Source organism: Leucopleurus acutus (genome assembly GCF_964270905.1).
Source record: "Leucopleurus acutus genome assembly, chromosome: 1".
Lineage (NCBI taxonomy): Eukaryota > Metazoa > Chordata > Mammalia > Artiodactyla > Delphinidae > Leucopleurus > Leucopleurus acutus.
Window position 1 is genome coordinate 203,403,079 of NC_139142.1, and position 27,930 is coordinate 203,431,008.

General features: G+C 37.3%; 1 protein-coding gene across 1 annotated transcript in view; it reads left to right on the plus strand.

Moving 5' to 3' along the window:
- ODAD2 (outer dynein arm docking complex subunit 2) overlaps nt 1-27,930 on the plus strand; it is a gene marked incomplete at its 3' end in the record, with an annotated part of 115,860 nt that overhangs the window by 59,018 nt on the left and 28,912 nt on the right. The window contains exons 14-16 of the mRNA XM_082850920.1: nt 1,928-2,082; nt 3,097-3,339; nt 21,108-21,222. Of these exons, the coding sequence (XP_082707046.1) occupies nt 1,928-2,082; nt 3,097-3,339; nt 21,108-21,222 (513 nt within the window). The remainder of the gene's footprint in view (nt 1-1,927; nt 2,083-3,096; nt 3,340-21,107; nt 21,223-27,930) is intronic.

Below are 27,930 nucleotides of genomic sequence, written 5' to 3' on the forward strand. Positions count from 1 at the left end.
GGTTCGGGTCAGTCAGCAGAGGGTCGCATGAGTTCTCTGGGGCGGCCGTAACTGTACACACTGGGTGGCCTAAACAACAGCAATCTGTTTCTTCACCGTTCTGGGAGCCGGAAGTCTGAGATCAGGTGTCAGCAGGGTTGGTTCCTTCTGAGGAATCTCTCCTTGGCTTGTAGATGGATGTCTTCATGTTCCCCTGTCATTCTCCCTCTGTCTCCACATGGTCCTTCCTCTGTGCCCTAATACCCTCTTCTTAGAAGGACACCAGGCGTTCTGGATTCGAGCCCACCACAATGATCTCATTTAACCGTTATTACCTCTGTCACATTCTGACGCACAGGGGTGAGGACCTCAGCGTCTGAGTTTTGAGGGACGTAGCTCACTCGTAACAGGGATATGTAATAGTCTTTTTTATTTTTAATTTTTATATAATTTTAACGGTCACTTTTCCATTTACAGTTATTACACAATATTGGCTGTCTTCCCCGTGTTGTACATACACCCCCGAGCCTGTCTCACACCCAGAAGTCTGTGCTTCCCACCCCCCACCCCGTGGTGCCCCTCCCCTCTCCCCACTGTAAACCACTAGTGTGTTCTCTGTATCTGTGAGTCTGCTTCTTTTATGTTATATTCACTAGTTTGCTGTAGTTTTTAGATTCCACATGTAAGCAATAGCATACAGTATTTATCTTTCTCTGACGTATTTCACTCAGTACAATGCCCTCCAAGTCCATCCATGTGCTGCAGGTGGCAGAATTGTGTTCTTTCTTATGGCTGAGTAGTATTCCATTACGTATTATATATACATGTACCACTTCTCCTATATCTATTCATCTATTGATGGACACTTAGGTTGTTTCCATTTCTTGGCAAATATAAATAGTGCTGCTGTGAACATTGGGGTGCATGTATCTTTTTGAATTAGTATTTTTATTTTTGTTGGATAAATGCCCAGGAGTGGAAATGCTGGGTCATATGGTAGTTCTCTATTTAGTTTATTGAGAAACCTCCGTACCGTTTACCACAGTGGCTGCACCAATTTACGTTCCCACCAGCACCGTACAAGAGTTCCCTTTGACTTGTATGTATGCCTCATATGAGTATATTTTAAGGGTCAGTTAGAAATAGCGATTAATTTTTTAAAGTTGCAGTTGAGCCAGAGCTGAACGTCACTAATAGAAGGTAGACGTGGCAGGTGCTGTGTGATGCATTGTGAAGGGATTTCTTGTAGGGGCCCTCATGGGTGATGCACGATATGCAGTTCATGGCCTTAGAGAACAACTGTACACTTAGAATAATGTCAAACCTATGCTAAACTTGGCATCTTTTGGCTCTATAAACTGGGAAGGATCATTTGTTGGGAACATCTGTGCAGCCTGTATTTATTTCAAAGGTTGACACAAGCATGTCAACCTCAGATAAACGTGTCTGAATAACATATCAGTTGCTGTTGATATAACCCACTGCTCTGGGCATAGAAACGCTGTTGGGGAAATTCCTCACTGCTTAGATTTTGGGGGTCATTAAAGATCTGACGGAATCCCCATCACTCATCTATCTACTATGTTTTCCCAAGGCTCTGGGTTACAGCACTGCAGAAATCCTCCATCCATGCATGTGGTGTTCTAGGTTCCTTGCCAACCTCTGCGTCTGTCTTGGTAGAGGCCCAGGCTACCCCAGAACTGGCTTGGGAGGATTGCCAAGTATGTAGAAACCTCTAGACATTGCCAAAACCCCGTAAAGGAAGAGCGGTCCTGTCAGGCAGCTGCCAGTATAGAGACAAGAGTTGTATTTTACTTGAAGCCTCCTCCAGGAAATGCTACTCTCTGAAAAGAGGTCTCCCAGCTACTAGAATGGCAGCCTTTTTAGCAGTCACTGAAAGCTTGATACGCCTTGATCAACGCCAGCGTCTGATTTGGCTTTTGTGTAGTGTGCCGAAGATGAGGAAACCCGCGAGCTGGTTAGGCTGCATGGAGGACTCAGAGCCCTGGCTTCTCTCCTCAGTAACACTGACAATAAGGAACGGCTGGCCGCGGTCACAGGGGCCACATGGAAATGTTCCACCAGCAAAGAGAATGTGACCAAGTAAGTGGAGGCGTCCAATGTTCCGTATTAAAATATGGCCATCAAAACATGTCCTTCTATTTTCATGCTATTTTATATAAAGGGTTGATTCTAAGGCTACTCCTGTAGTTTTCAAAGCTGTACATTTTGGACTAGGTTGGCAGAATTAAGGGATTCTTCCCATCCCACCATCCGACAATGGTTTTTGTGCCTCAGTAGGAGAAAGGGGTGCTGACGTAAGCTCCCTGTACCAATGGACTCCTTTGCATGTGGGCAGCCATGTAAATGAGAAGTGTCCCTGATATTTCCTGCAGAGACCTAGCAAGGTGAGGGAATGAATTTCCCACAGAATCTTTAGAAATGGAAGTGGTTTTATTCTTTTTCTTTTGCTAAAGATAAATGAGTCAGCTAAATGCCAACTAACCATGTTAGTCTTAAAGCGTGGTCATTTTCAAAAACGATTTCATTGAATTTTAAAGTATTTGTAAACTTTATGACCACTTGATTGATTTTAATCTTTGAATTTATCTTTTTGTATATTTTTAGAGTTTACACACTCTGTGATGGGTGTTCTGGGGCAACTCTTTCCCGTTTCAGGGTGGTGACTTTCTTTAACAAGAAATTCACATGTTCTGTTTAACACACACGAAGGTTTATTTTGCTTTGTTCGTGTAAAGTAATTCCTGTAACCTGAGGGAAAACCCTTAGCACAGTGGGGTTGTCGGCACCCAGCTTTGGAAGCAGCTGTAGTGTCTTACGGGCTGTACAGTGCAGCACTTAAGGGCACAGAAGGTCGGGTGTGGAGGTTGACTTCACTGTTTACCAAGCTTCACATTAGCCTTTTGACAACGGGGTTGTAACAGCATCCATGCCACAGGGTGGCTGTAAAGATGGAATGAGCATACGGTCGGCATTTAGTAAATTTTAGCTATCAGTATTATCACTAACATGATTATCAGCTAACTTTATACCCAAAATAATACTGTTCGCCTCTTTTCCTCCCTTCCCACCCTCTTTTGCTTGTGGTGAACTTAGATTTCGGGAATACAAAGCCATTGAAGCCTTGGTGGAACTTTTAACGGACCAGCCGGAAGAAGTGCTCGTGAATGTAGTTGGTGCGTTGGGAGAGTGTTGCCGAGAGTCTGAGGGCAGAATCACCGTCCGCAAACGTGGTGGCGTCCAGCCACTCGTGGACCTCCTCGTGGGAACAAACCGAGCTCTACTGGTCAATGTCACAAAAGCGATCGGTGCTTGTGCACTAGAGCCCGAGAGTATGGCGTAAGTGGCCCTGAAGGCTTTTATTTGGGAGAGTTAGGGGAACACTGGAGAGGACGGAATGGTGTCATCTCTTGGAACTGGTGTGCACAAGTAACGGAAAAGTGAAATGTGCCCACATAGAAATAACACAGGGTGACCAAATCATGAATTACCGAGGCACATTGTTCCCTCAGATGAGCTGGAGGGTTTTGATTAAAATAGCCAGTAATCAATCAAAACAGTGGGGGAATTATCATTAGGGGAATCATCTATACTTTATAGATATTGATAACGATAATATAATAATACAACTGACAAAAAGAGGAGGGTGGATGAGTAGGTGTGCAAATTTTATCTTGCAATAAATAAATCAATAGATAGTATTTAAAACATAATTTTATCTGTCTGTCTGTCCGTCCATCCATTTATCTATATCTTTCTTTTTTAAAACATATTTATCCATTTATTTTGGCTGCTCTGGGTCTTCGTTGTGGCACGCGGGGTCTCTGTTGCAGCGTGTGAGACTTTCAGTTGCAGCACACGGGCTTCTTAGTTGCAGCATGCATGAGGGATCTAGTTCCCTGACCAGGGATCGAACCTGGGTCCCCTGCATTGGGAGCGTGGAGTCTTACCCACTGCGCCACCAGGGAAGTCCCATCTATCGATCTCTCTTACCTATCCATACATCCTTTTATCTAGCTGTAGGCATAAAGAGATATCTGGAGTAATTTATATTAGCTGTTAACAGTGATTATTTCTGGATGGTAGGATTTGGGATATTTTCTACTTTCTTTTTTATATTTTCTATACAATTTGTATGATGAATATGTATCATCTTTAAAAAAATTAAAGTTCTTGTTTAGTACCTTGCACAATATCGTTTTATTCTGAACAGTAGTGTATGATGGTTAAGAGTATAGATTCTGGAACCATTGCCTGGAATGCCAGTCTCACCACTTACCAGCTATGTTTCCTTCAGAAAATCATTAAACTACTTGGTGCCTTGGCTACCAAATATATAAAATGGGGACAGTCATGCTACCAATCTCACTGAATTGTTGTAATGATTGAGTGAATTAATATATGTAAAATGCTTGATACATGATAGTGCTAGGTAAATGTTGGCTAGTATCATTCACATAGCAATAGCTTTAATGAACAACAATTTAAACCAATAATACATAAATACAAAAAAAAGTCAAAGGGTCCAGTATCTGTACTCATCTATAGATGAGTCCATTCTGTGTTTCTCGCTTTTTTAAAATAATTAATTTTTGGCTGTGTTGGGTCTTTTTTGCTGCACACGGGCTTTCTCTAGTTGCAGTGAACAGGGGCTACTCTTCATTGCGGTGCGTGGGCTTCTCATTGCAGTGGCTTCTCTTGTTGCGGAACACAGGCTCTAGGCACACGAGCTTCAGTAGTTGTGGCACATGGGTTCAGTAGTTGTGGCTCATGAGCTTTAGAGCGCAGGCTCAGTAGTTGTGGCACACGGGCTTAGTTGCTCTGCGGCATGTGGGATCTTCCCGGACCAGGGCTCGAACCCGTGTCCCCTGCATTGGTAGGCGGGTTCTTAACCACTGCGCCACCAGGGAAGCCCCCTGTGTTTCTCTTATATCAGATTACTCATGTTATTTAACTGGCTATAAATCGAGAACAAGAGGACCCTAAATGGGGCCCTTTCGGCTGCAGTCAAGGAGCTTTGACGGTGTGGCATAGGCATGTCAATAGGCAATTATAATTCAGGCCTTTGTGCATCATGCTAAGTTTGAATTTTGCTTTAAAGTCAATTGAAGGTTTTTAAAGGGTTTTAAGTATAACCTGAAACAGAGAAGCTTGTTTAGGAGATCACTGCCGGCCAGAGGTGAAGGTGGTTTAAACTAAGCCTGTGGAATATATTATACTAAAGAACAAAAAAAATGACAGAGTAGAGAGAAATAAAGGGAGAGAATGGATAAGACCGGGTGAGTGAGTGAACATGAGTTGTGAAGAAGAGGGCGAGTCATGAGGGCTATTTAGCTTTCTGACTTGGGTGGCTGGATGGATAATTGTAGCACTTGCTGCTACAGGGAAGACAGCTGGAGGACTGGTGGGGGCAGAATGAACTTCACTAGGGGAGAAACAAAGTCAGTTTGTCCTTAGTGATATATTCATTGTCTAACCCAGTCCCAGGCTCAGGGTAGGCACTCAGCAAACAGTTATTGTACACTAAATGAATGACGAGTTCAGTTACGTTGGGTACACATTGAGGTTCTCATGGGACGTCTCTGTGGTGCTGGCAACTAGCCAATTGGATATTCATTCATGTCTAAAGCTTAGGATAGAATGTGGGCTGGGCATATAGCATTATGAGTATTTGGTAACTTAAGTGATGAGTATATGTGAGATTGTGAGGAAGAGAAAGAAAGGGAAACGAGAAGGACAAAAACAGAGTTCTGTTGCATCCAATCTTTGAAGGAGAATGAATGGACCAGAGAAGAGGTGCCTATAAAGAAATGCAGAAGGGACAGCCAGAGTTGTGAGGGAAGCCAGAAGAGTGAGTTACTGAAGAAACAAAGGGAAGAGAGTGTTTAAGGAGAGAAAGTGATCACAAGTGTCAAATTCTATGACAAAGCCTCATAAGATAGACTAAACTGTTCCTTCTTGTGTGACACGGAGGTTGATGAATCCTTTTGTGCTTGTGTGAATATGGTTTTCCCACAGATGGTTTTAGAAACACACAAAGTCAGTTTTAGAAAACAGTGTTTTGAGGTTGGTAAGAATCCAAACAGCGTTACATCTGGCATCATATATCAGACATGGCTCTTATTGCTAGATTTGCAGGATTTATTGAGTCTTCAAGCTTTAAGTTAAATGGTAAGGAAATGAGAAATAACTTTGCCTTGTGTAAGGCTTAAATAATTCATAGGTTAGGAACTCGTTCTAATGATTAGCAGTCTTATGTTTTAATGATATGTCTGTGGCTATGGCTACAATGTAGGCTGCATGTGAGGATGAACGTACATACTCAGCAGAGTTTTATTAACTCTGTGTGCTAGTATGCACAGTTTTCTTCCTGTATCTATTTCTCAGTAAGAATAAGAAACATCGTAATAATAACAGTTTGGCTACTGAGTCAAAAATGATTTTTAAGACAACAGTGATTTCATAAAACTCTACTGACTTTTCTCAGTACATCAGAATACTGCTTTTAAAGACTCAGCATAAACAGTTTCATATTAATTATACCCTTCCTGAGGAACTAACGTGGAGCAACAGGTATCCCAACGTAGTAGGTTCATGAAAAAGTAGATTTATTCATGCTGAATTTTCTTTTCTTGTTGACTTTTTAATGTCTATTTGGTACGTACAGAATTCATCTGGAGGTAATTTGGCCTTCAAGTATATAAAAATCACATCAACATTACAAAAAACAGTTAATGCTTGTGTTTTGAGGAGTGTAACTTTCTCATAAAATACTATAACATTTCAAACAATTAAAAAGTATTCATGCTGAAAACTTAAATATCTAAAATTTCTTTTCCATACCTCAGGATCTTTACTTTCTTTTAAACTTTTTTTTAATTTTTATTTTTTAATTGAAGCATAGTTGATTTACAATGTTGTGTTAGTTTCAGGTGTACAGCAAAGTGATTCATATATGTGTATTCTTTTTCAGATTCTTTTCCCATATAGGTTATTATAAAATATCGAGTATAGTTCCCTGTGCTATACAGTAGGTCCTTGCTGATGATCTATTTTTATATATAGTAGTGTCTATATGTTAATCCCAAACTCCTAATTTATCCCTCCCCTCCTTTCCCCTTTGGTAATCACAAGTTTGTTTTCTATGTCTGTGAGACTGTTTCTGTTTTATAAATATAAGTTCATTTGTATCATTTTTTTTTAGATTCCACATATAAGCAATATCATATGATATTTGTCTTTCTCTGTCTGACTTACTTCACTCAGTATGACAATGTCTGGGTCCATCCATGTTGCCTCAAATGGCATTATTTCATTCTTTTTTAAGGCTGAGTAGCATTCCATCGTATACATGTGCCACATCTTCTTTATCTATTCATCCATTGATGGATATGTAGGTTGCTTCCATGTCCTGGCTATTGTAAATAGTGCTACTATGAACATAGGAGTGCATGTATCTTTTCGAATTAGAGTTTTCTCTGGGTGTATACCCAGGAGTGGAATTGCTGGATCGTATGGTAGCTCTATTTTTAGTTTTTTAAGGAACCTCCATCCTGTTCTCCACAGTGGCTGCACCAATTTACATTCCCACCAACTTAACTTTTATTTTGAAATAGCATAAGACTTACAGAAAAGTTGCAAAAGTATAGAGTGCATGGTACAGAGTTCCCATATACCCTTCACTTAGCTTCCCTTAACATCCTACATAACCATAGTGAAATTATAGAAACTTTTCATTTGTTGAAGTCTAGTTTTTTTAATTTGAAGATTGTTGTATGTGGATTTCGTGCAGTTTTGTTCAGTTCATTCCTAAGTATTTAATCTTCCTTGTTGGTGGTATAAATGGTTTTTTACTGCCATTATGTGCTTCAGTTGATTGTCTCTATGACCACTATTGAATTTTGAGTATTAATTCTCTATGCTGCTACCTAATGGAATTCTCTTATTGTTTGAGTTCACTTTATTGTTGATTCTCTAGCACAATTGTTGACGTACTACAGCACATGGGCCAAATCCTGTTTTTGTAAATAAAGTTTTATTGGAACATACTCACACTCATTGATTTATACATTGTCTTTGGTGGCTTTTATGTTACAATGACAGAGTTGATAGTTGCTACAGAGACCAAATAACCCACAAAGACATACTTGCTACCTGGCCCTTTACAAAAAAAATTGCTGAACCCTGCTCCAGGATATTCCCAAGAAAGCTTTATTTCTTCTTTATAAATTCTTATTCTTTAGATTGATTTCTCTTGTCTAATTTCATTAGCTAATTCCCTACTGCAGTGTTAAATAGTAATGGAGATAGCTTCTTTGCCTTGTTCCTGATTTTAGTAGAAATGCCTCTAGTGGTGTTCTATTATGTAAAATAGTGTCTTGAGGACTAAAGTATATATGTTTTATCATATTTTAAAAAATCTCTCAATTTCTATTTTTAAAGAGTGTTTTTAAAATCAGAAATAGGAGGCTTCCCTGGTGGCGCAGTGGTTGAGAGTCCGCCTGCCGATGCAGGGGACACGGGTTCATGCCCCGGTCCGGGAGGATCCCACATGCCGCGGAGCGGCTGGGCCCGTGAGCCATGGCCGCTGAGCCTGCGCGTCCGGAGCCTGTGCTCCACAACGGGAGAGGCCATAGCAGTGAGAGGCCCGCGTACCGCAAAAAAAAAAAAAAAAAAGAAATAGGCAATGAATTTTGTCAAATTCCTCTTTAAGCATTTATGGAGATTATGCTCCGAATACTCCATTATGATTTTTTCCCTTATATCTATCAATATATTGAATAATATTAATGGGTTTCCAAACACTGGACCAACCATGCATTCTGGGAACAAGTTTCACTTGGTCATGATGTACTATTTTCTTAATGTGGTGTAGGATTCTGTTTGCTAATCTGACTTGGTATTTTTGTAATGATATCCTTGAATTATATTGGTCTGTGGTTTTCTTTTCCTTCCTTCCTTTCTTTCTTTCTTTTTTTTTACAACTATCTTTATCAAATTTAGGTATCAATGTTATACCTGCTTCACAAAAGGAATTAGGAAGTTTTCTTTCATTTCAATACTCTGGAATAATTTATTGAGCAATGGGACCATCTAGGCTTTAAAGTTTTGAGAGAATTATACTGTGCAGTCATTTGGACCTAGTCTGTGTGTGTGTTCTTTACTGGTTTTCTCTAGTTCTGTGAAATCTGATCTATGCATTGGGGTCAATTTTGGCAATCTGCATTTCCTTATAAAATGATCAATTTCATTTAGATCATCGAATTTATTTAAACAATGTCTTATGATTTTTAAATTTTGTCTCATTTCAATGGTTGTTTTCCACTTGTCATTTTATATTTGTGTATGTGAGCTTTCTCCTGTTTTTTCCATGATCAAGTTATCTAGTATAGTTTCTCTATTTTGATTTTTTTTCTGAAAAAATTTTATTAATTAGATATACTGTTCTTTTATTCTCTACCTCATACATTTCTTTTATATTTATTCCATGTTGCCTTTTTTGGGTTTATTTTGTGACTATTTTTCTAATTTATTTGAACTGAGAAGATATTTAATTTTATTCTTCTTTTTTACTTTCTTTTTTTTGGCTGTGCCATGCAGCTTGTGGGACCCTAATTCCCCGGCCAGGGATGGAACTCGGGCCCCCTGCAGTGGAAGCGTGGAGTCCTAACCACTGGACTGCCCGGGAATTCCCTCTTTTTTTAATAATAAAAATACTTTGTCCTATGAGTTTTTCTTTGACACTTCTTTAAATGTCCCTTGTACATTCTGATATGTAGTGATTTCATTATCATTATTTTTAGGACGTTCTTTAATTTCAGTTTATATTTTCCCTTTAGGCCAGGTGTTGTTTAATAGAATTTTTTTTTTTAATTCCACAAAGAGGAACCTTTTTATTTTTTGTTTTTGTTAGCTATTTCTTACTATGTTGCAGTTTAGTCAGTGTTTTATTTCCACTTTTTATGGAACTCACTGGTGTTTTCTTTATGACTCAATAGAAGATGAATTTTTACAAAGCATCTATAGGTGCTTGGGGTGAAGATGTATCCTCTTTCAATAGAGTGTAGAGTTTGATGTATATATATATATTTTTTTTTTTTTTAATAAATTTCTTTCTTTTTTTGGCTGTGTTTGGTCTTCATTGCTACAGGTGGGCTTTCTCTAGTTGTGGCGAGTGGGGACTACTCTTCATTGCGGTGCGTGGCCTTCTCATTGCAGTGGCTTCTCTTGTGGAGCACAGGCTCTAGGCATGAGGGCTTCAGTAGCTGTGGCACGTGGGTTCAGTAGTTGTGGCTCGTGGGCTCTAGAGCACAGGCTCAGTAGTTGTGGCACACGGGCTTAGTTGCTCCGCGGCATGTGGGATCTTCCCGGACCAGGGCTTGAACCCGTGTCAGCTGCACTGGCAGGTGGATTCTTAACCACTGTGCCACCAGGGAAGTCCTGATGTGTATTCTTAAGATCTATTTTATTAAGTTATGTAAGCCTTCTATCTCTACTTACTATTTTTCATGCATTTGATCTGTCTCATACTGAAAATGGTGTATTAAAATTATTAGTGTGCTTCTACCTATGTCTTCTTACAACGCATGTAGTTTTTGCTTCTTAAAGGCAGGCAGTATATTATTTGGTGCATAAATGTTTCTAATCATTGTGAATTGTGGATTTTAATTTTTCAGGAGCTCTTCTTTGTCATGTTTAATGAGTTTTGGCTTGATATTTCTACTTTGTTATAAGAATCTTTACCCCTGCGTTCATAGTTTTTCCATTTTCCTGGAGTATCTTGGTCTACCTTTTATCCTTAGTCTCTGTTGAACCACTGTCTTTTAGGTGTGCCCTTCCATACAGTGTATAGATGGGTCTTGCTTTGTGCGCCAAGCTAAAGGTATTTTAATAAGTGAGCTAGACCCATTCGCACTCATTGATGTTTGATCTCAACAATGTCATATATTTTATACTTATTCATATTCTTTTATATTTGCTCTTCTCTGTAAGATTTGTAATCTTTGCTCTTTAATTTTTTTTGGTGTTTTTTAGAAAAGTTTGCATTTTTGTTTCATTCTAGTCACTGTCTTTGTACCTGTACATTTTCTAATGCTTGCTTTCTTCTTTCTGTTATGTAGTTATTTGCTATTTAGTTTCTCAGTTCTTGCTGGTATCTTTTAATTCCCACCCATTGTCTATATAGTAATCAATGGGCTTATTTCACTTTTCTCTTTTCCTCTTCCTTATCCTCTCCGCTTTAAAGTGCATTGTTTCTACTTTGTCATAACATGTAAAATTGGAACATTATTATTCTACCCTTGACCCTGCCCCTGTTTTAATCTAGACCAGCAAACATATATACACATATACTTATTACCAGTTTTTGCTGCAGTTTTACAGTCAGAGTTTAATTTTTGGAGCTCATCCCCTAGTAGAATCTTCAAAAAGGGCTCATGGGTACAGAATTCCCTATGTTTTTATATGTTTAAAGTACCTTTCTTTTTTTCAGCTTTATATAGGTATAATTGACAAATTTAAACATTATGTATATTTAAGGTGTATGACATGGTGTTCTGATATAAGTATACTTTGTGGGATGATTACAACAACCAAGCTAATTAACCTCATCTCACAAAGATACTTTTTTTTTTTTGGTGTATGGCAAGAACACTTAAAAGCTGCTCTGTTAGCAAATTTCAAGTGTACAACACATTATTATTAATACAGTTACCATGCTGGGCACTAGGTCTCTAAAGCTTATCCATCTTATAACTGAAACTTCGTACCCTTTGACCAGCATCTCCCCATCTCCTCCACTCCCAGCCCCTTCACCATTTGAATCACTGTTTCTCTAAGTTCAACTGTTTTAGACTCTACCTGTGAGTGATTTCACGCAATATTTGGCTTTCTGTGTCTGGCTTATTTCATTTAGCATGATGTCTTTCAAGTTCACCCATGTACAAATGGCAGGATTTCTTTCTGTTTTAAGGCTGAATAATATTTCATTGTATAAATATACCACAACTTCTTTATCCATTCATCTGTCAATGGACACTTAGGTTGTTTCCATATCTTGGCTATTGTAAATAATTCTATAATAAACATAAGAGCACAGATATCTTCTCTAGCTACTGAATTCAGTTCCTTTGGATATATACCCATAAAAATGGGATTACTAGATCAAATGATAGTTATATTTTCAATTTTTTGAGGAACCTCCATACTGTTTTCCATAATGACTATACCAGTTTACATTCCCACCAACAGTGTGCAGGGATTTCCTTTTCTCCACTTCTTGCCAATATTTTTAATCTCTTGTCTTTTCAATAACAGCCCTTCCAATGAGGAGTGAGGCAGTATCTCACTGTAGTTTTGATTTGGATTTCCCTGATGATTTGTGCTGTTGAGCATTTTTTCATATACCTGTTGGCCATTTGCATGTCTTCTTTGGAGAAATGTCTGTTCAGTTCCTTTGCCCATTTTTAAATTGAGTTATTTATTTAATTTTTTTGCCATTGAGTTGTATGAATTCCTTATGTATTTTGAATATTAACTTCGTATCAAATGTACGGCTTGCATATATTTTCTCCTGTTCCATAGCTTGCCTTTTCATTTTGTTGATTGTTTCTTTTGCTGTGCAGAAACACATGTTTATATCTAGTGAAGCTATTTTCCTATAAATACTCAGAGGACAGCTTTGCTAGATATAAAATTCTTGGTTCCCACTTTCTGTCTTGAATTAAAAAACTTCTGCTCCATTGTTGTCTTACTTCATACCTTTTTTGGGAAAATGCTGATGTTAGTCGAATTCCTGTTTCTTTGTGAGTTATTTGATCTTTTCATTTGGAGGGCACGAGAATTTTTTCTTTACCTTTATAACCTAATACTTTTACTAGGTTTATCTTAGAGTTGATTGCTAACCATTTGGTTAGCCTGAAATATAGTTAATACAGGAAAGTCAGGATCAATGCTTTTCTTTTCCTTTTGAAAAAGTCAAATTTCAGATATATGAGTTGTCAGGAAGCCTAGCAAATGCCAGTAGTGATAATAAGGGCTGTTTTTCAGACTTTTTAGGAACTTGTAGATCCTCATGATTTATTTGTCTCTCCTGTGCCTTTAATACAAAATTCCTGGCATACATGATTCAAAACATGCTAAAATTCTAATGTCCTAAGTTTTTCATTACTTCAGAATAACCTTAAACCTAAAGGTCAGCTTTCAAATATAAGTGCCTGACTACAAAAGAATTAATTTTCATGTTCTTTAGAAAATAATCAAGCAAAAATGTTTCTATTAATATTCTGTAAATGCCCAAGATTCTAAGAAGTTTTACATGACAGTTTACCTAAATAATATACTAATTTCCTACAATTTATCCTGTAAAAAATATTTTCCTTCCACACATTGTAAAACAAACATTTGCTGAACTGATTGTTACATAGTCCAGTGTTATGTGATCATGTAATGAAAGACTCTTTTATAAAACATATGCACAAGGATAGAATTAAAACTTACCATGGAATCTGTAACTCTAAATTTCCTGTCTTCTGTGGTTTAAACATAATTATGTTGCATTTACATAGTTTTTTTTTTTTTACATTGGGTTTATTTGTTCTTTTTAAAAGGGGGGAAAAAATAAAGCTGTGCTTGTTTGCATACAAAAGAGATTTAATCTCTTTGTGGCTGCCCAGAGATTTCATTTACCACGAAACCAGTCCTTGTGACATTTTAGGGTTTATGTAAGATATAAAATAGAATATATGTTTTATATGTTTGTATCAATAAGAACATTTTTCCTTCTGTTATTTGTTTTTCATCTGTGTACTTTTAAAAGCATATGGATTTAACTGAGGTACTGAAATGCCAAATGAAAATTAATTATGTGAATAATTTAATCTTCTGAATCTTAGTTTCCTCATTTTAAAGCAAGCTCTGGGGATGTTTAATTTGAGGATTATTTGGATTTTATTTATGCACATTATATATCTCATCCATCCAGGTGTGATGTGTGCTTAGCTCCATAGCTGAACAGATTGGCTTTTCAGTACCATTTCCTGTGTGTGACAGTAAGTGTGTGTGTGTGTGAGAGTGTGTGTGTGTTTATAGTGTGTGTGTGTGTATAGTGTGTGTGTGTGTGTGTTTATAGTGTGTGTGTTTATAGTGTGTGTGAGTGTGTATGTGTTTATAGTGTGTGTGAGTGTGTGTGTTTATAGTGTGTGAGAGTGTGTGTGTTTATAGTGTGTGTGGGTGGGTGTGTTTATAGTGTGTGTGAGTGTGTGTGTTTATAGTGTGTGAGTGTGTGTTTATAGTGTGTGTGAGTGTGAGAGTGTGTGTGTGTGTGTGAGTGTGTGTTTATAGGGAAGTTAAAACACATTTTTAAAGCTTCTAATTTGTGAAATATAATATACATAAAGGAAGGTGCATGACGTAAACGTACAGCTTAGTAAATTCTTGAAAAGGGAGGACTCATATACCTGCCACCCAAGCCAAGAAGCAGAATACCATCATCACCCTACAGACACCCGGGCTGCCTGTCCTATCACGGCCCCCCAGTGCCCACTGCCCTGCAGTCTGGGGAGAGCCCCTCTCTTGCCTTTTATGGTAATTCATATCTTACTCTGTTTTCATCATTTTATATTTGAGAATGCCTCCCTAAATAGTTTTATTTCTATTTGGAAACAAATGGAAGCATATAATATGTGTTGGGTTTTGTCTGAATTTTTTTGTTCAAAATTATAGGTTATTTTAACACTTAATTGCTCAGTTTGATGCATTTTAGCAATTGTATACACTCATATAACCACCAGCCAAAAGAAGATATAAAACATGTCCTTCACCCAAGAAAGTGCACTCATGCTATTTTCCAGTCAATCCCCACTCCCACCCCAAGCAACCACTTTCTGATTTCCATCACTATAGATTAGTTTTGCCCTGTTTTGGGATTGGAATTTCTGAGTCATAGGGTAGAAGTTTAACTTTATTAGAAACATCCAAATAGTATACAAAAGTGGTTGTACAATTTTACATTCCCATTGGTGCCAACATTAATGTTGCTCTTTTTTTTTTTAATTTAGCCCTTCTAACAGTAAAAGTGTATGTCGTTGTAGATTTCCTTTGCATTCCCCTGATAACTAATGATGTTGAATAACTTTCCATGTGCTTATTTCGTGTGTATATATGTTATTTTGTAGTCTCTTCAAGTTTTTTGTCCGTTTTAAATTTGGATTGTTTATCTTTTTTGGCAATTTGAAGAAGTTCTTCACATTTTCTGGATACAAATCCATTGTTCGATTTATGTGCTGTGGAATGATGTTTCCCAGTCAGTATTAAGGCTGTCTTTTCAGCAGAAAGTTTTAATTTGATGAAGTTAAAGTTATCAATTTTACTTTCATGGCTAGTGTACTATATGATATACCTCAAACTAGTTTCTAAGTGTGGTGTGGAAAGGGGAGTCCAAGTTAATTTTTTCATATGATATTCAATTGATCTAGCATCATTTATTGAAAACACTATTTCTCAGTTGATTAGCTTGGTCCCTTGGTTGAAATTCAATTGACTGTATATTAGCAGATCTATTTCAGAACTCCTTTTTCCATTGATCTATTTTTCTATCCTCATGTCAGTCCCACACTATCTTGATCATTATAGCTTTGTAATAGGAGTGTTAAGTCCTCCAACTTTTTAAGATGCTTTGGGCTATCTGAGATGTTTTGCATTTATATATAAATTTTAGAGTCATCTTGTCTAAATCTTTTTTTAAAGCTTTATGGAATTTTAATAATTGTTGTTGAGAATCTATAGATCAATTTAGAAAGAATAGAAATCTTAACAATATTGAGATCGCCAATCTACTGATATGGTGTATATCTCCATTTATTTGGGTCTGTTTTAATTCTGGTAGGATATGCAGTCCAATACTCTCTCATGATGCTGGGCGGTGGCAGTGAGCTGCAGCCCCCAGTCAGCCATGTAATCAGGAAGGTAAACAACTCAAACACTCACAACCATTCTGTACCCATCAACCATCCTGGTTTTCACTTTCAGTACACTAGTCACTACGTTACAAGAGATATTCAGCACTTTATTATAAAATAGGCTCTGTGTCAGATGATTTTGCCCAGCTATAGGCCAATGTAAGTGTTTTGAGCATGTTTAAGTTGGGCTGGGCTAAGCTGTGATGTTCGGTAGGTTAGGTGTGTTAAATGTGTTTTCCACTTGTGCTGGGTTTATTAGGACACAGCCCCATGGATAAGTCAAGGAAGGTCTGTACAGAGAAAAGAGGGGAAAGTCAAACGACACCTTGAGGAAGCAGTCAGCCAAACTCAAACTGTGGGACTTTCTACAACAGTCCCGATCTCTTAAAAGAGTCAGTGCCATAAAAATGTTCTAGATTAAAAGAGACTAAAAAGACATATCAAGAATACAGTGTATGATCCCTTTTGAATCTAGGTTTTGTTTGTTTTTTAAAAAGCTCTAAAGAAAGTTTTGCAAAGAAATGGGAATATTTGAATATGAGCTGGACCTCAAAAATTGTTGGGCCCTCTTAATATTATTCTGTGAATGCATAACTTTTCGTATGAGTGAATAAGTTTTGAAAGCTTTTCTGTCATAGTGCTTACACAACGATAAAAGGATAGACTATCCTTCTACTCTACCAAAGCCAAGGAATTCTGGGACACACTTGACATGCATTTCCAGAGGCTGCTACATTCACATCTTTTCTCCCAATTTGGTCTCCCATAGCCTCTTTAAAAGAATACACAGAGATATAAACATTAAAACTCTGAGAATTTTTATGAAAATATAAAATTCTTTTCTAATCATAGTTTTTCACAGTGATCATTAATTCTGACATCCATTTATGTTTCCGTTTTTGTGGAATTGCCAACTTGGTTTTAAAACCTATGGATTTCAGTTGCCTCTTATAGTGTGGCTTACGAACATCATGTTCCTTTGGGCTATAACCACATTTAGGTTGAGCCATGTATCATTTATCAGCAAATATTGTGAAATTTTTAGAAAAGATGCAAAATTATGGTTTCAAAATAGATGTATTGGCATTGCCAGAAAGAAACTCTGCAGCCTCAGCCGTGCTGGCTGTGTGGGTGCCCACTGTTCACATTTGTTCGTATATGTGGCCTCAGTGGGCAGGCCAGCCAGCCAGACTTGTTAGCAATCCTGACAAGAGTTAGTAGAGCCAAAGACACTGAGAAGCCACAGCAAGCAGCTGTGCCTTGTGTGTGTGTGTGTGTGTGTGTGTTTAAGAGCCGGAACATGAATGTGTAGTCATCTTGCAAGAACTGTTATTTTGTCAGCCACACCGTTTGATTTCTATGATAAAGTTGAAGATTTTGGAAACATATAGTTCAGTTTTGTTTTTATAATATCAAAGTATTAATGTAAAATTCTATGGACAGTAAAAGCAGGAAGAGTTAACATACTGCTGGAAGTGAATTCAGAGCAAGATGCTAATCAAATTAAAGAACTATACAAAAGGAGATAGAGACCCACTGAAAATGGGCAGTGGTGTAGTGAATACCATTTACAAGCCCAGCATTGTATATTCAAAAAGCAATAAAGTTGTAAAGAAGATCTATGAAAATACACTTTCGACTTAGAGGCAACTCCAAATAAAAATTTACCGGTTAGATTCTGAATTTGAACGTGCACTTTCCAAGTATGAGGTTGAAAATGAATGTATTTGTGTTGGGAGAGATTTTTGATTCATCGGAAAAGGAGTAGGCAAAGGCTGTCTTGTTTCAGGTCCATTTAACCAAGACTCACTGTCTGCGGGAGCTGCCCTAAGCATGGCGGGCAGTAGCAGATTCCTGCTGTCAAGGAGATTACACAGTGCTTGGGGAGATAAGAAGCACACGCACCTGCCTACAATGCAAAGCAATGTGTTATGAGTGCTAGAAACGAGGGCAGCAAAACTCAAAAGAATCTCAGAGGAGGGAGAAGCCAGAGGACTTGGGAGAGGCCTTATGGTAGACCTTAAAGTACGGATTGTTCAGCAAAAGATGGAGATGGCAGGGCAAAGGCTTAGTCCTGGGAGAATTTCTGTGGCTTGTGAGTCAACAGTGTCTCCCCTCTGTGTTCACAGGGAACCCCATGCCCACATCTGTTGTAGCATTTACCAGAATAGATTATTATGGTCTCTTTAACACACTCGCTAGACTGCAGTTTCCTAAAGGACAATTAAAATCCTCATTATTTGCACATTCTGTATTTGTGTATTCACATCCTTGCTAAAATGTATTTGTAATCCCCCCAGTTAATCCGTATAGCACTTTTGCAGTTATTCACGGACACGTGTGGAGCCACGAAAAATTGGAGTTGCCTGGTGCACGTGTTTCCAGCTGGGGTTGAACAGGACCACACTCTGCCTTCTTGTATCCGCTCTCATTTTGTAAACAAGTGTCGTCTTCCCAGTATTTAGTGCCACGTTTTTTGCATTTTCGTCCTTTGAGCTGGTGATCTTCCTGGTTAAAATGTTCCCCAAGCATAGTGCCAAAATGCAAGGGGGCTGTGATGTGCCTCACAGAGAAAGTATGTGTATTGGATTGCCCGTGGGTTCAGTGGTAGTGAATCAACAATGTGTATTAAGTAAGGTGTCTTTAAACAGAAACACACATAGAACAAGATTATGTATTGATCGGTTAACGAAAATATTCTCACCAGAGGCTCTTAGGAACAAAACTTTATATTCCCCCAGGAGCAATGATTCGGTATCTACAAATTCACTGTTTGCAGTGACTTTATACAGCGAACTACCCTGAGTAATAAGAATTGACTGTATGTGTTACTTCCGTATGCTTAGCACTTAGTGTTTAGTAGATGGCCAAAGAGTTTTGTGAGCAAACACCTGAATGTAGGGAGTTTGGAGGAATAAACCAGCTCATTGGAAATGTTAAATACTGAATTCAGGAACTGGGGTGTGAATACCATGCAGGCAGCGGGAAGCTGTCAGAGACTGTCTCCTGGGAGTGACCTGTCAGTTGTGAACTGTTCACCAAGCATTGACTGAACGTTCTGGGTGGTGTGATGGACAGAATGAACATCCCCGGGGCCCTGCTGGCAAGGAGATACCGCAGAAGCTCTCAAAACTCCTTCAGCAAGATTAATTTCCTAGGGATTTATGGGATGGATTGGAACTGAGAGAAATGGGAGACATAAAACCAAGTTAGGCAACTACTGTAGCAATCCTGATATGAGGTAGTAGACACCTGGATTAGGATGCTGGCAGGGAGAACAGAGAAGTAGGGGGAGATACTTGAGTTATTTGAAGGAAATCCACAGTATAGGACTCGACACATAGGATGAGGGAGATGGAGGGACAAAATTAAACTCTGAGGTTTGCTACCCATGACTTTGTTAGTTCCTGTGTTTGCAAATGTTTTTTTTTACATGTTTTCCTCATCTAAGGTAATTACTCTGTGCTGTGCTGTCTTGTAAGACATCTATAATGGGGTCACAGTCCCCATCTGTTGTAACTAAGCAGCTGATGAATTGCCTAGGGTTTGGGGTGACGGTCAAGGACAGTACATCTGGTTTTAGAGTGAAAGGTGAATTTTTTCCTGGGGGGATCCAGAGTTGAATTATGCCTCTTTTTAACTGAAAATATGTGCCATGCAGATGACTTCCACTCTGGTGACAAGCTGTGTCCCTCATCGTATGGCTAAATGTTGCTAATGCAACTATTACTACTACGTTAGTGAGAGAGTAGGCTGGATTAACATTCACTGCTGTTCTTTGAGAAATTGCATGTGAAAAAATAGAGACCCACGGATCTCCATTAATTACACTTTCAGTGGCATATGTAACCCAGTAAGCTTTTTTAAGTTTGCAAAGTAATTCCTTCATTGTGAGGTACAGTGTGTTCAGTATCTTTCTTTATAGTTTCTATAAATCAAGAAATAAAACTTTATTTTCCCTCAGCATGATACAGACAGAAAGCTTTAGTTTCAGAAAGCTATTCAGTTAAACTCTGGGTTAAAATACTTTCTCAATGTGCTTTTTTCTTATTAAAAACCATCTTTTAAAGAGATAGTTTATATCTTACTATAAGCTATTTGCATTACCAACTGTTTTATAAGGTTATGGAAAACATATCCAACTTGGAACCTTTGGAATAATACATTTTTTCCCCCTGGCATTCTCAGATAATCAAGAAATATAGTTTTTTAATGTCAATTTTCAAGAAAAAATTTGAATGGTGCCAAGCTAGTAGTATTTATTCTATCTGTGGCTAAGTACTACGTGTATTTAACTCAACTTGAGGTTCAAAATCAAAGGAATTCTGATGTTCTTTATCTTTTTTCATATGCTCTGAGTTCATCTTTCTGAACAAAGCCATGTTTGTAAAGGATATTAAGTTTTGTTTGACCTTCTTCTCAACTGCAAGTACTTGATGGACCTTAATGCAAGGTTATGCTCCCTGGACTGATTGATATATAAACAGAAGACAGATGGTGTGGAGATGACTCTGATGATAATTCATTTTTCAGCTAGTCAAGAAGATATTTTGATTACAGTGTGTTTAAGTAACTATAACACAGTCTGCAATGTTGGTCTTGCTGGGAAGGGAGCACATGGAAAACAAGTTATGTGTTATTTGTGCCCCACAAAGGATGCAGTGTGTTGTACTGATTTTAATTCCTAGTGCTAGATTAGTACTGGAAGAGGTTAAACTGTGTCATGCAGTACGGTAAGTCAGTTAAACACAGACCAAATAGAAAAGGTAACTGCACAGCTTTGAGCCATAAATATTTGTCTTGGAAAGTATTTAGATGTTACTATGTGAAAGAAACCAGTATTTTTACATTTAGGTAACAGTCTGTATACAGCTAATTAAAGAATTACGTGGCTTGGTTTTCAGTTCATGTGAATCGTAACTATCGTGGAGCTTGCTTTCTGTGTCAGCGAGTTTAAAACTGAAATCAGAGAGCTGACAACTCAACAGCATGTTATGTCCCTGCTGTTGTTAAAGTTTTGAAAAGAAGTAGCTAAGCGAAATGTCAGAAGGAGAAAAAATAATTATAATTGTGTGAATAGATAGGCCATTTAAATTTTTATTTTCATGTACTAATTACAGTCTCTACCTCTGTTTTTTTGTTTCACAATAGGATAATTGATCACTTAGATGGAGTTCGTTTGTTGTGGTCCCTACTAAAAAATCCTCACCCAGACGTGAAGGCCAGTGCAGCTTGGGCCCTCTGTCCCTGCATCCAGAATGCAAAGGTGAGAAGAGACTGCAAGTCAATCCATTCTAGAATCTCTAATACCATATTGAATAATGTCACCACAGGTCACTAATTTCTTTTCACTTCTTTTTGGTCAGATTTATCTGGGGGAAAAAATGTGCTGAACGTTTGTGCCAAACTAATTTTTGAGCAATACCTTCTCCTGGTCAGTTTTTATGTGTAAAATGAAACGGGGCTAAGATGGCAGTGCTTATTACCATGTTCTACATGGCTGGTGCAGTCAAAACCACTACCCCAGGTAGATTGGGGGAGGGAAGTTGACTTATCTTATCTCTTGGGTGAAAAGAAAATTGTATTACTGCTACTTTCAGAAGCTCAAGATGACTTCTATGTTATTTATTGTCTGAATTACTACAATGAAAAATCACTAAGTTCTTTGTTACCTTGAAAAAGTCACATAATTTCATGAATCCCACTTTTCTTATCTGTCAATAAAGACTGGATATAAAACCTATGGGTAAAATTTTTATATGAAAAAAGACTGAACTGGAAGTTTCTGAAGTCTTTTAGCTCTTCATTTGTAAATTTTATTATTTTCTTTGAGGATCTCTTTTCAGCCCATTTCTGTTATCTTCACTTAAATTTCTTTTCCTATAGGTTTAGGGATTTCCCTTTAAGATCCTTGTTGCTAGAGATATTTCTCTCTGTTGAGTATTTTTATCTAAAGTATTTTTATTTAAAGCACTTAATTCCTGTAATAAATTTAACATACCTCTATCTTCCTAAATATTTGTGACTAGCAGTAATCTTTTGTAAAAAGTGAATTGTGATATATAGCAATAGTAGAAAAGACTTATTACAAACTGGTTAATGGAACCATTTTTTTTATAACAACAAAAAAGGAAAAATAAAAATAAAAACACCTCAAATGTCAACCTACAGGAAAATGGACAACAGGATGATAGTACAGTCATAACATGTCATACAGTGCAGCAGTGAAAAATGAATGTATTTCAGCAATGTGTTCATCAATATTGATACATCACATAAACATATGGAGCAAAATAAAAACAAGTTTCAGAAGCAGACATACAATATAATCCTATTATATAAGGTCCAAAGAAATTTTTTAAATGCAAAATATAAATGATATTATTTAGGGAGCAAGAAAGAAGCCTACTGGAGAAAGATTGCTACACATCCTTAAAGAATATCTTTAAGGATATTCTTTAAGAAAGACCTTAATCTTCCTTAAGGAATCTTTAATATCTTTAAGGATCTTAATTATCTTTAAGGAAGGTTAATGGTATCAGAGGCAAGCCAAGATTAATAAGCAGAACTAACTTCAGAGGAAAGAGATAATGTAAAGAACAGAAGATAACGTTAAATTTTTAAAATTAATATCCTCAGAATGACCCAAGGGATACTACTAGGCCCAAAAAGCCTGAATAAAAAAGAAATATTCATAGATTAAGAATGAACTTTTAGAAATTAAAAATATATTTGAAAAAGTAATAAATTTAATAAAAGAGATAAATACTAGGTTATGTGTGATGCTGGGATATGACTACGTAATTATCTGGATGATAAGGTCTAGTAAATAGCTAAAAATGTAAAGTAAAAGTAAAAACTGAATAGGAATCGCAAGCACACAAAAAGAGAGCAATTGAAAAGAAGAAACAGTCTTTTTTTTTAAAGGAGGGGGGTGGTTTCTGTAAGTTGAAGAGTTGAAGAAAGACTCTAGTCTTCAGATTGAAAAGATCCATTTAGTGCCAAGTAGGGAAAAAGAATTTATCTACGCCTAGACACAAATACAAATTTGGTGTTTCCAGAAATTAAAAGAAAGGAAAAAGTTACATAAGAGTAAGAATCACACCAGCATTAGGCTTAACATTATTCACAATAAATTCTACAAGAAAAAGGAACAAAAAAACCTTTACTGTCTTTAGAGGAAAACACTTTTTATGCTGGAATTCTATACCCTGCAAAACTAGCATTCCAGTGAGAGTAGACTAAGGAGAGAATAAAGACATTGAGCCTTTAGAAATGTCAGCACTTAGGAAAGTTATCCCCCAGGGGTCTTCTTTGAAAAAAATTACAATGTTTTCCAGCAAAACAGAAGATTCTAAGGAAGAGAATAACATGAGTTATAGAAACAATAATGAACAAATAAATCATTAGAATTTATAGCTAAATATGAATTTGTGTTGGTAATATGGCTTTCAAATTTTGTCAGATTATTAAGAAAGAATTTCTTTAAAAGTAATGGCATAAAGTAAAATGAAAGCGGATGGTGTTGTCACAGTAACAATCTGAATCTAAACTACCAGATGATTCGGAAAGCATGTTAGGGAGTGGAAGGTAATAGGTAAAAACATGCCAAAAGTCTTTCCTTTTCCTAGAGAAGGGTGTTAGAGATACTGGTTAAATCTCAATCATCATTGAAAATATGATGAATTTAATATTATCATTGGTGAGATACCATTTTGTATAGATAACATTTCTGTCAGTGCTGTTATTACGTGTAAACTGTGTCCTGTATTCATATGGACTTCAACTCCAAATCTGCCTGTTTATCTATTATTAACTTTAAAAGGTATTCCAGCATTTCCACATTCATTATTCTTGCCCCGGATTTCTGTCCCAAATATCCAACTGGTCTCCTTTGCTGGCAACCCAAACTGAGCCACACTCAGACTTTAAGAACAACCCATCTTGTCTGTGTTTAAGCCCTTGGCCCCAAGGCCAGTCTACACCCAAGCCCTCATAAAGAGCTCCATTTCTCCTGAACCTCTCCTGCCTTCCACTGCTCTCCACTCCCACCAACTCAGCATCTTTGAACTCTTCTCAGCTCCCTTCCTACCACTCCTGGGGGAAGGAAAGACCCATGAGGATCTCTGCTTGTTCACTTCTCTTACCAAGAACTTCTGTATGCATTTTCATTTGGGTAACATGAACATCTGAAGAGTTTTGAACAAGGAAGGGACATAAGCAGATTGGCTCACTAGAAAATGTGTGAGTGGGTGACTGATTAGGCTATTACCATGATTCAGTGGAAAGTAATTAGAGTTTGACCTAATACAGGGACAGTGTGGGTGAAGAGGAAGAGAAAATACAAGAAATGATTGGGAAATAGTATCAGAAATTGGTGAGTTATTGGATGTTGGCTATGAGAAAGAGGTGAGAGAGTATGAATTTTTGTTTTTGTTTTGGTGTTTTAACTTTGACAACTAAGTAACCTTAGTTGCTAACCTTGTTAGTAACCTTTACCAAACATGGGAAGAACACAATTCGGGGAAAAGATGGGGGGTTTGCTTTCATCCAGGTATAGATGTCCAGTCATTTGAATATATGAATCTGGGTGTCAGGAGAGATTCTGGACTGGAGATGTATATATATATATGGGAGCCATCAGTATGTAGGAGGCGGTTGAAGTCTTGTGCGAAGATGAACGGCAGAGGGTGTGGGCGACAAGAGAAGACCAGTGACAAAAGAACAGTCACAGAGGAAGACCGACGTGTGATGAGATCACCAGGAGAGGGCAATTTCAGGAAAGACAAGAAAGGAAGCAACGCCAAGAAAGGAGGAGTGTTCAACAGTATCATTTGCCCCTAAGAGGTCATTTGCCTCTGAAAACTGAAAAGAGCACATTAAATATGGAAATTAAGAGATCATCGGTCATAGACATTTCAGTTGAGAGGTGAGAGTTTTAAGTCCGTGGTACTGGAGTGAGAAATGAATCAAGGGGAGAAATAGATACAAAGAAGATTAATAGTTCTTTCTGGAAGCTGAGCTGTTAATATCAGTAGAAGGAGCCAATATGAAATCCGGAAGACAGTTTAGGCTGAGGGAATGACTAATCTGGGAAAGGCATGGGAGAGATGGAGAGGGTGTGTGTAGGTAGTAGATGGAGAAAGGAAGAATGGCTGCATGGAACGAAGGAAGAAAGCATAGCTCTCACTGTGCCTAAACCTTCTAAGCACATTGCTCTAAGTAGAGTAAAAAACTTCTGGAGCACCAAGCAGAAGGACACTTCTAGAATACATAACTCCTGAGAGTGAGCCCTGTGACAGGAAGGACTTCTGGTAAGAAACACTGAAAAAGGCAACTTCTTACTTCATCGAGGCAACGAACACATGCCCAATCTCCTGTCTCCCTGTCTATCTATCTGTCTGTCTGTCGGCCTATCTGTCTATCTATCATCTATCTATCTATTATCTATTCATCTATCTATTATCTATCTATCTATCTATCTTTCTGTCATCCAATTCAGAAGTGACAAAGTTATCAAAAGGATCTGAATTAATACCCTTCTGTGAATTTAAAGACTTGAAGTCACACATTTCTTAGCTGACAGTAAGTATAATTTGGCTGATTATTTCAACAATGGGGACTGGCTTTTCTGATTACATAATATAGAAGACATTTCCATAAATTGAATTCACTAAATATGCAGAGTCAAAATTTGATGTCAAATATATCACAAAATTCATCTTTTATGACTAAATTTATGATGAACATTTTTAGATGTCAATTCGAAATAGATGAGGATGCATACCTTTTCAAAAATGTATTGAGATATGTGAGCAAAAATTTTGAAGACTATTGGTCTAGTATATCAGGTCTGGCCCTTGAAATGGGAGAGAAGGAAATTTAAAACATCTTTCCTCAAGAAAATACCCTAATTTGAAAGACTCTTGTCCTTTTGAAAACTCCTATTTTCTAGGACCAGGAGGTGAATATTATACTGGTTTCCTTTCTTGCATACTTCTAGAACAAAACTCATCTTCCCAAGGCAGAAGGATACCTCAGGGGTCAAGTGCAAGAGAGGTCATGTGCTCAGAAAGGCAAGAGGAAAGAAAGCACATTTATATTAAAAAATAATATTTCATTATTCATATAGATCCCAGTCAAACCGTGGTTTCAGACAGCTCTACCTAAAAGAAATTTCTGTGATAATGGAAATTTACTCTTCAGATATTGCAACCAGTAGCCACGTGTGGGTTTTGAAATGTGACTAGTCTGACTGAGGAACTAAACTTTTAATTATATTAAGTTTTAATTAATTTAAGTAGCCACATGTAGCTAGTGGCTCTGTTTTGAATATCCCAAGTCTAAGATATGCAAATAATGGAGAGTTGTTTTTGAAAAGCAACTTCTACAAAAAGTTCTAAACCTCAAGAATTATATAAGTTGGCATATGGTTATATATTCAGTATGCCAATTTTAAAAGTAAAGAAAAACACAAAGGAAAGTGTCTTTTGTGTTTCCATATAAATGTAAAATATTTTTTGTTCTAGTTCTGTGAAAAATGCCATTGGTAATTTGATAGGGATTGCATTGAATCTGTAGCTTGCCTTGTGTAGTATGGTCATTTTGACAATATTGATTCTTCCAATCCGAGAACATTCCATCTGTTTGTGTCATCTTCAATTACTTTCATCAGTGTCTTATAGTTTTCCTAGTACAGGTCTTTTGCCTCCTTAGGTAGGTTTATTCCTAGGTATTTTATTCTTTTTGATGTGTGTTTCCTTAATTTCTCTTTCTGATCATTTGTTGTTAGTGTATAGAAATGAAATGTATTTCTGTGTATTAATTTTGTATCCTGCAATTTACCGAATTCATTGATGAGCTTTAGTAGTTTTCTGGTAGCGTCTTTAGGATTTTCTATGTATGGTATCATGTCATCTGCAAACAGTGACACTTTCACTTCTTCTTTTCCAGTTTGTATTCCTTTTATTTCTTTTTCTTGTCTGATTGCTGTGGCTAGGACTTCCAAAACTATGTTGAATAAGAGTAGCGACAGTGGACATCTTTGTCTTGCTCCTGATCATAGAAGAAGCGCTTTCAGTTTTTCCCCATTGAGAATGATGTTGGCTGTGGGTTTGTCATATATGGCCTTTATTATGTTGAGGTAAGTTCCCTCTATGCCCACTTTCTGGAGAGTTTTTATCATAAATGGGTGTTGAATTTTGTCAAAAGCTTTTTCTGCATCTATTGAGATGATCATATGGTTTTTATTCTTTAATTTGTTAATATGGTGTATCACATTGATTGATTTGCATATGTTCAAGAATCCTTATATCCCTAAACCCCACTTGATCATGGTGTATGATCCTTTTAATGTGTTGTTGGACTCGGTTTGCTAGTATTTTGTTGAGAATCTTTGGGTCTATGTTCATCAGTGATACTGGCCTGTAATTTTCGTTTTTGTGGTATCTCTGTCTGGTTTTGATATCAGAATGATGGTGGACTCATAGAATGAGCTTGGGAGTGTTCCTTCCTCTGCAGTGTTTTGGAATAATTTCAGAAGGATAGGTGCTAACTCTTCTCTAAATGTTTGATAGAATTCTCTTGTAAAGCCATCTGGTCCGGAACTTTTGTTTGTTGGAAGTTTTAAAATCACGGTTTCAATTTCAGTACTTGTGATTGGTCAATTCATATTTTCTATTTCTTCCTGGGTCAGTCTTGGAAGGTTGTACATTTCTAAGAGTTTGTACATTGCTTCTGGGTTGTCCATTTTATTGGCATATAGTGCTTGTAGTAGTCTCTTATGATCCTTTGTATTTCTGTGGTGTCAGTTGTAACTTCTCCGTTTTCATTTTTAATTTTATTGATTTGAGACCTCTCCCTTTTTTTCCTGATGAGTCTAGCTAAAGGTTTATCAATTTTGATTATCTTTTCAGAGAACCAGCTTTTAGTTTCATTGATCTTTTCTATTGTTTTCTTCATTTCTATTTCATTT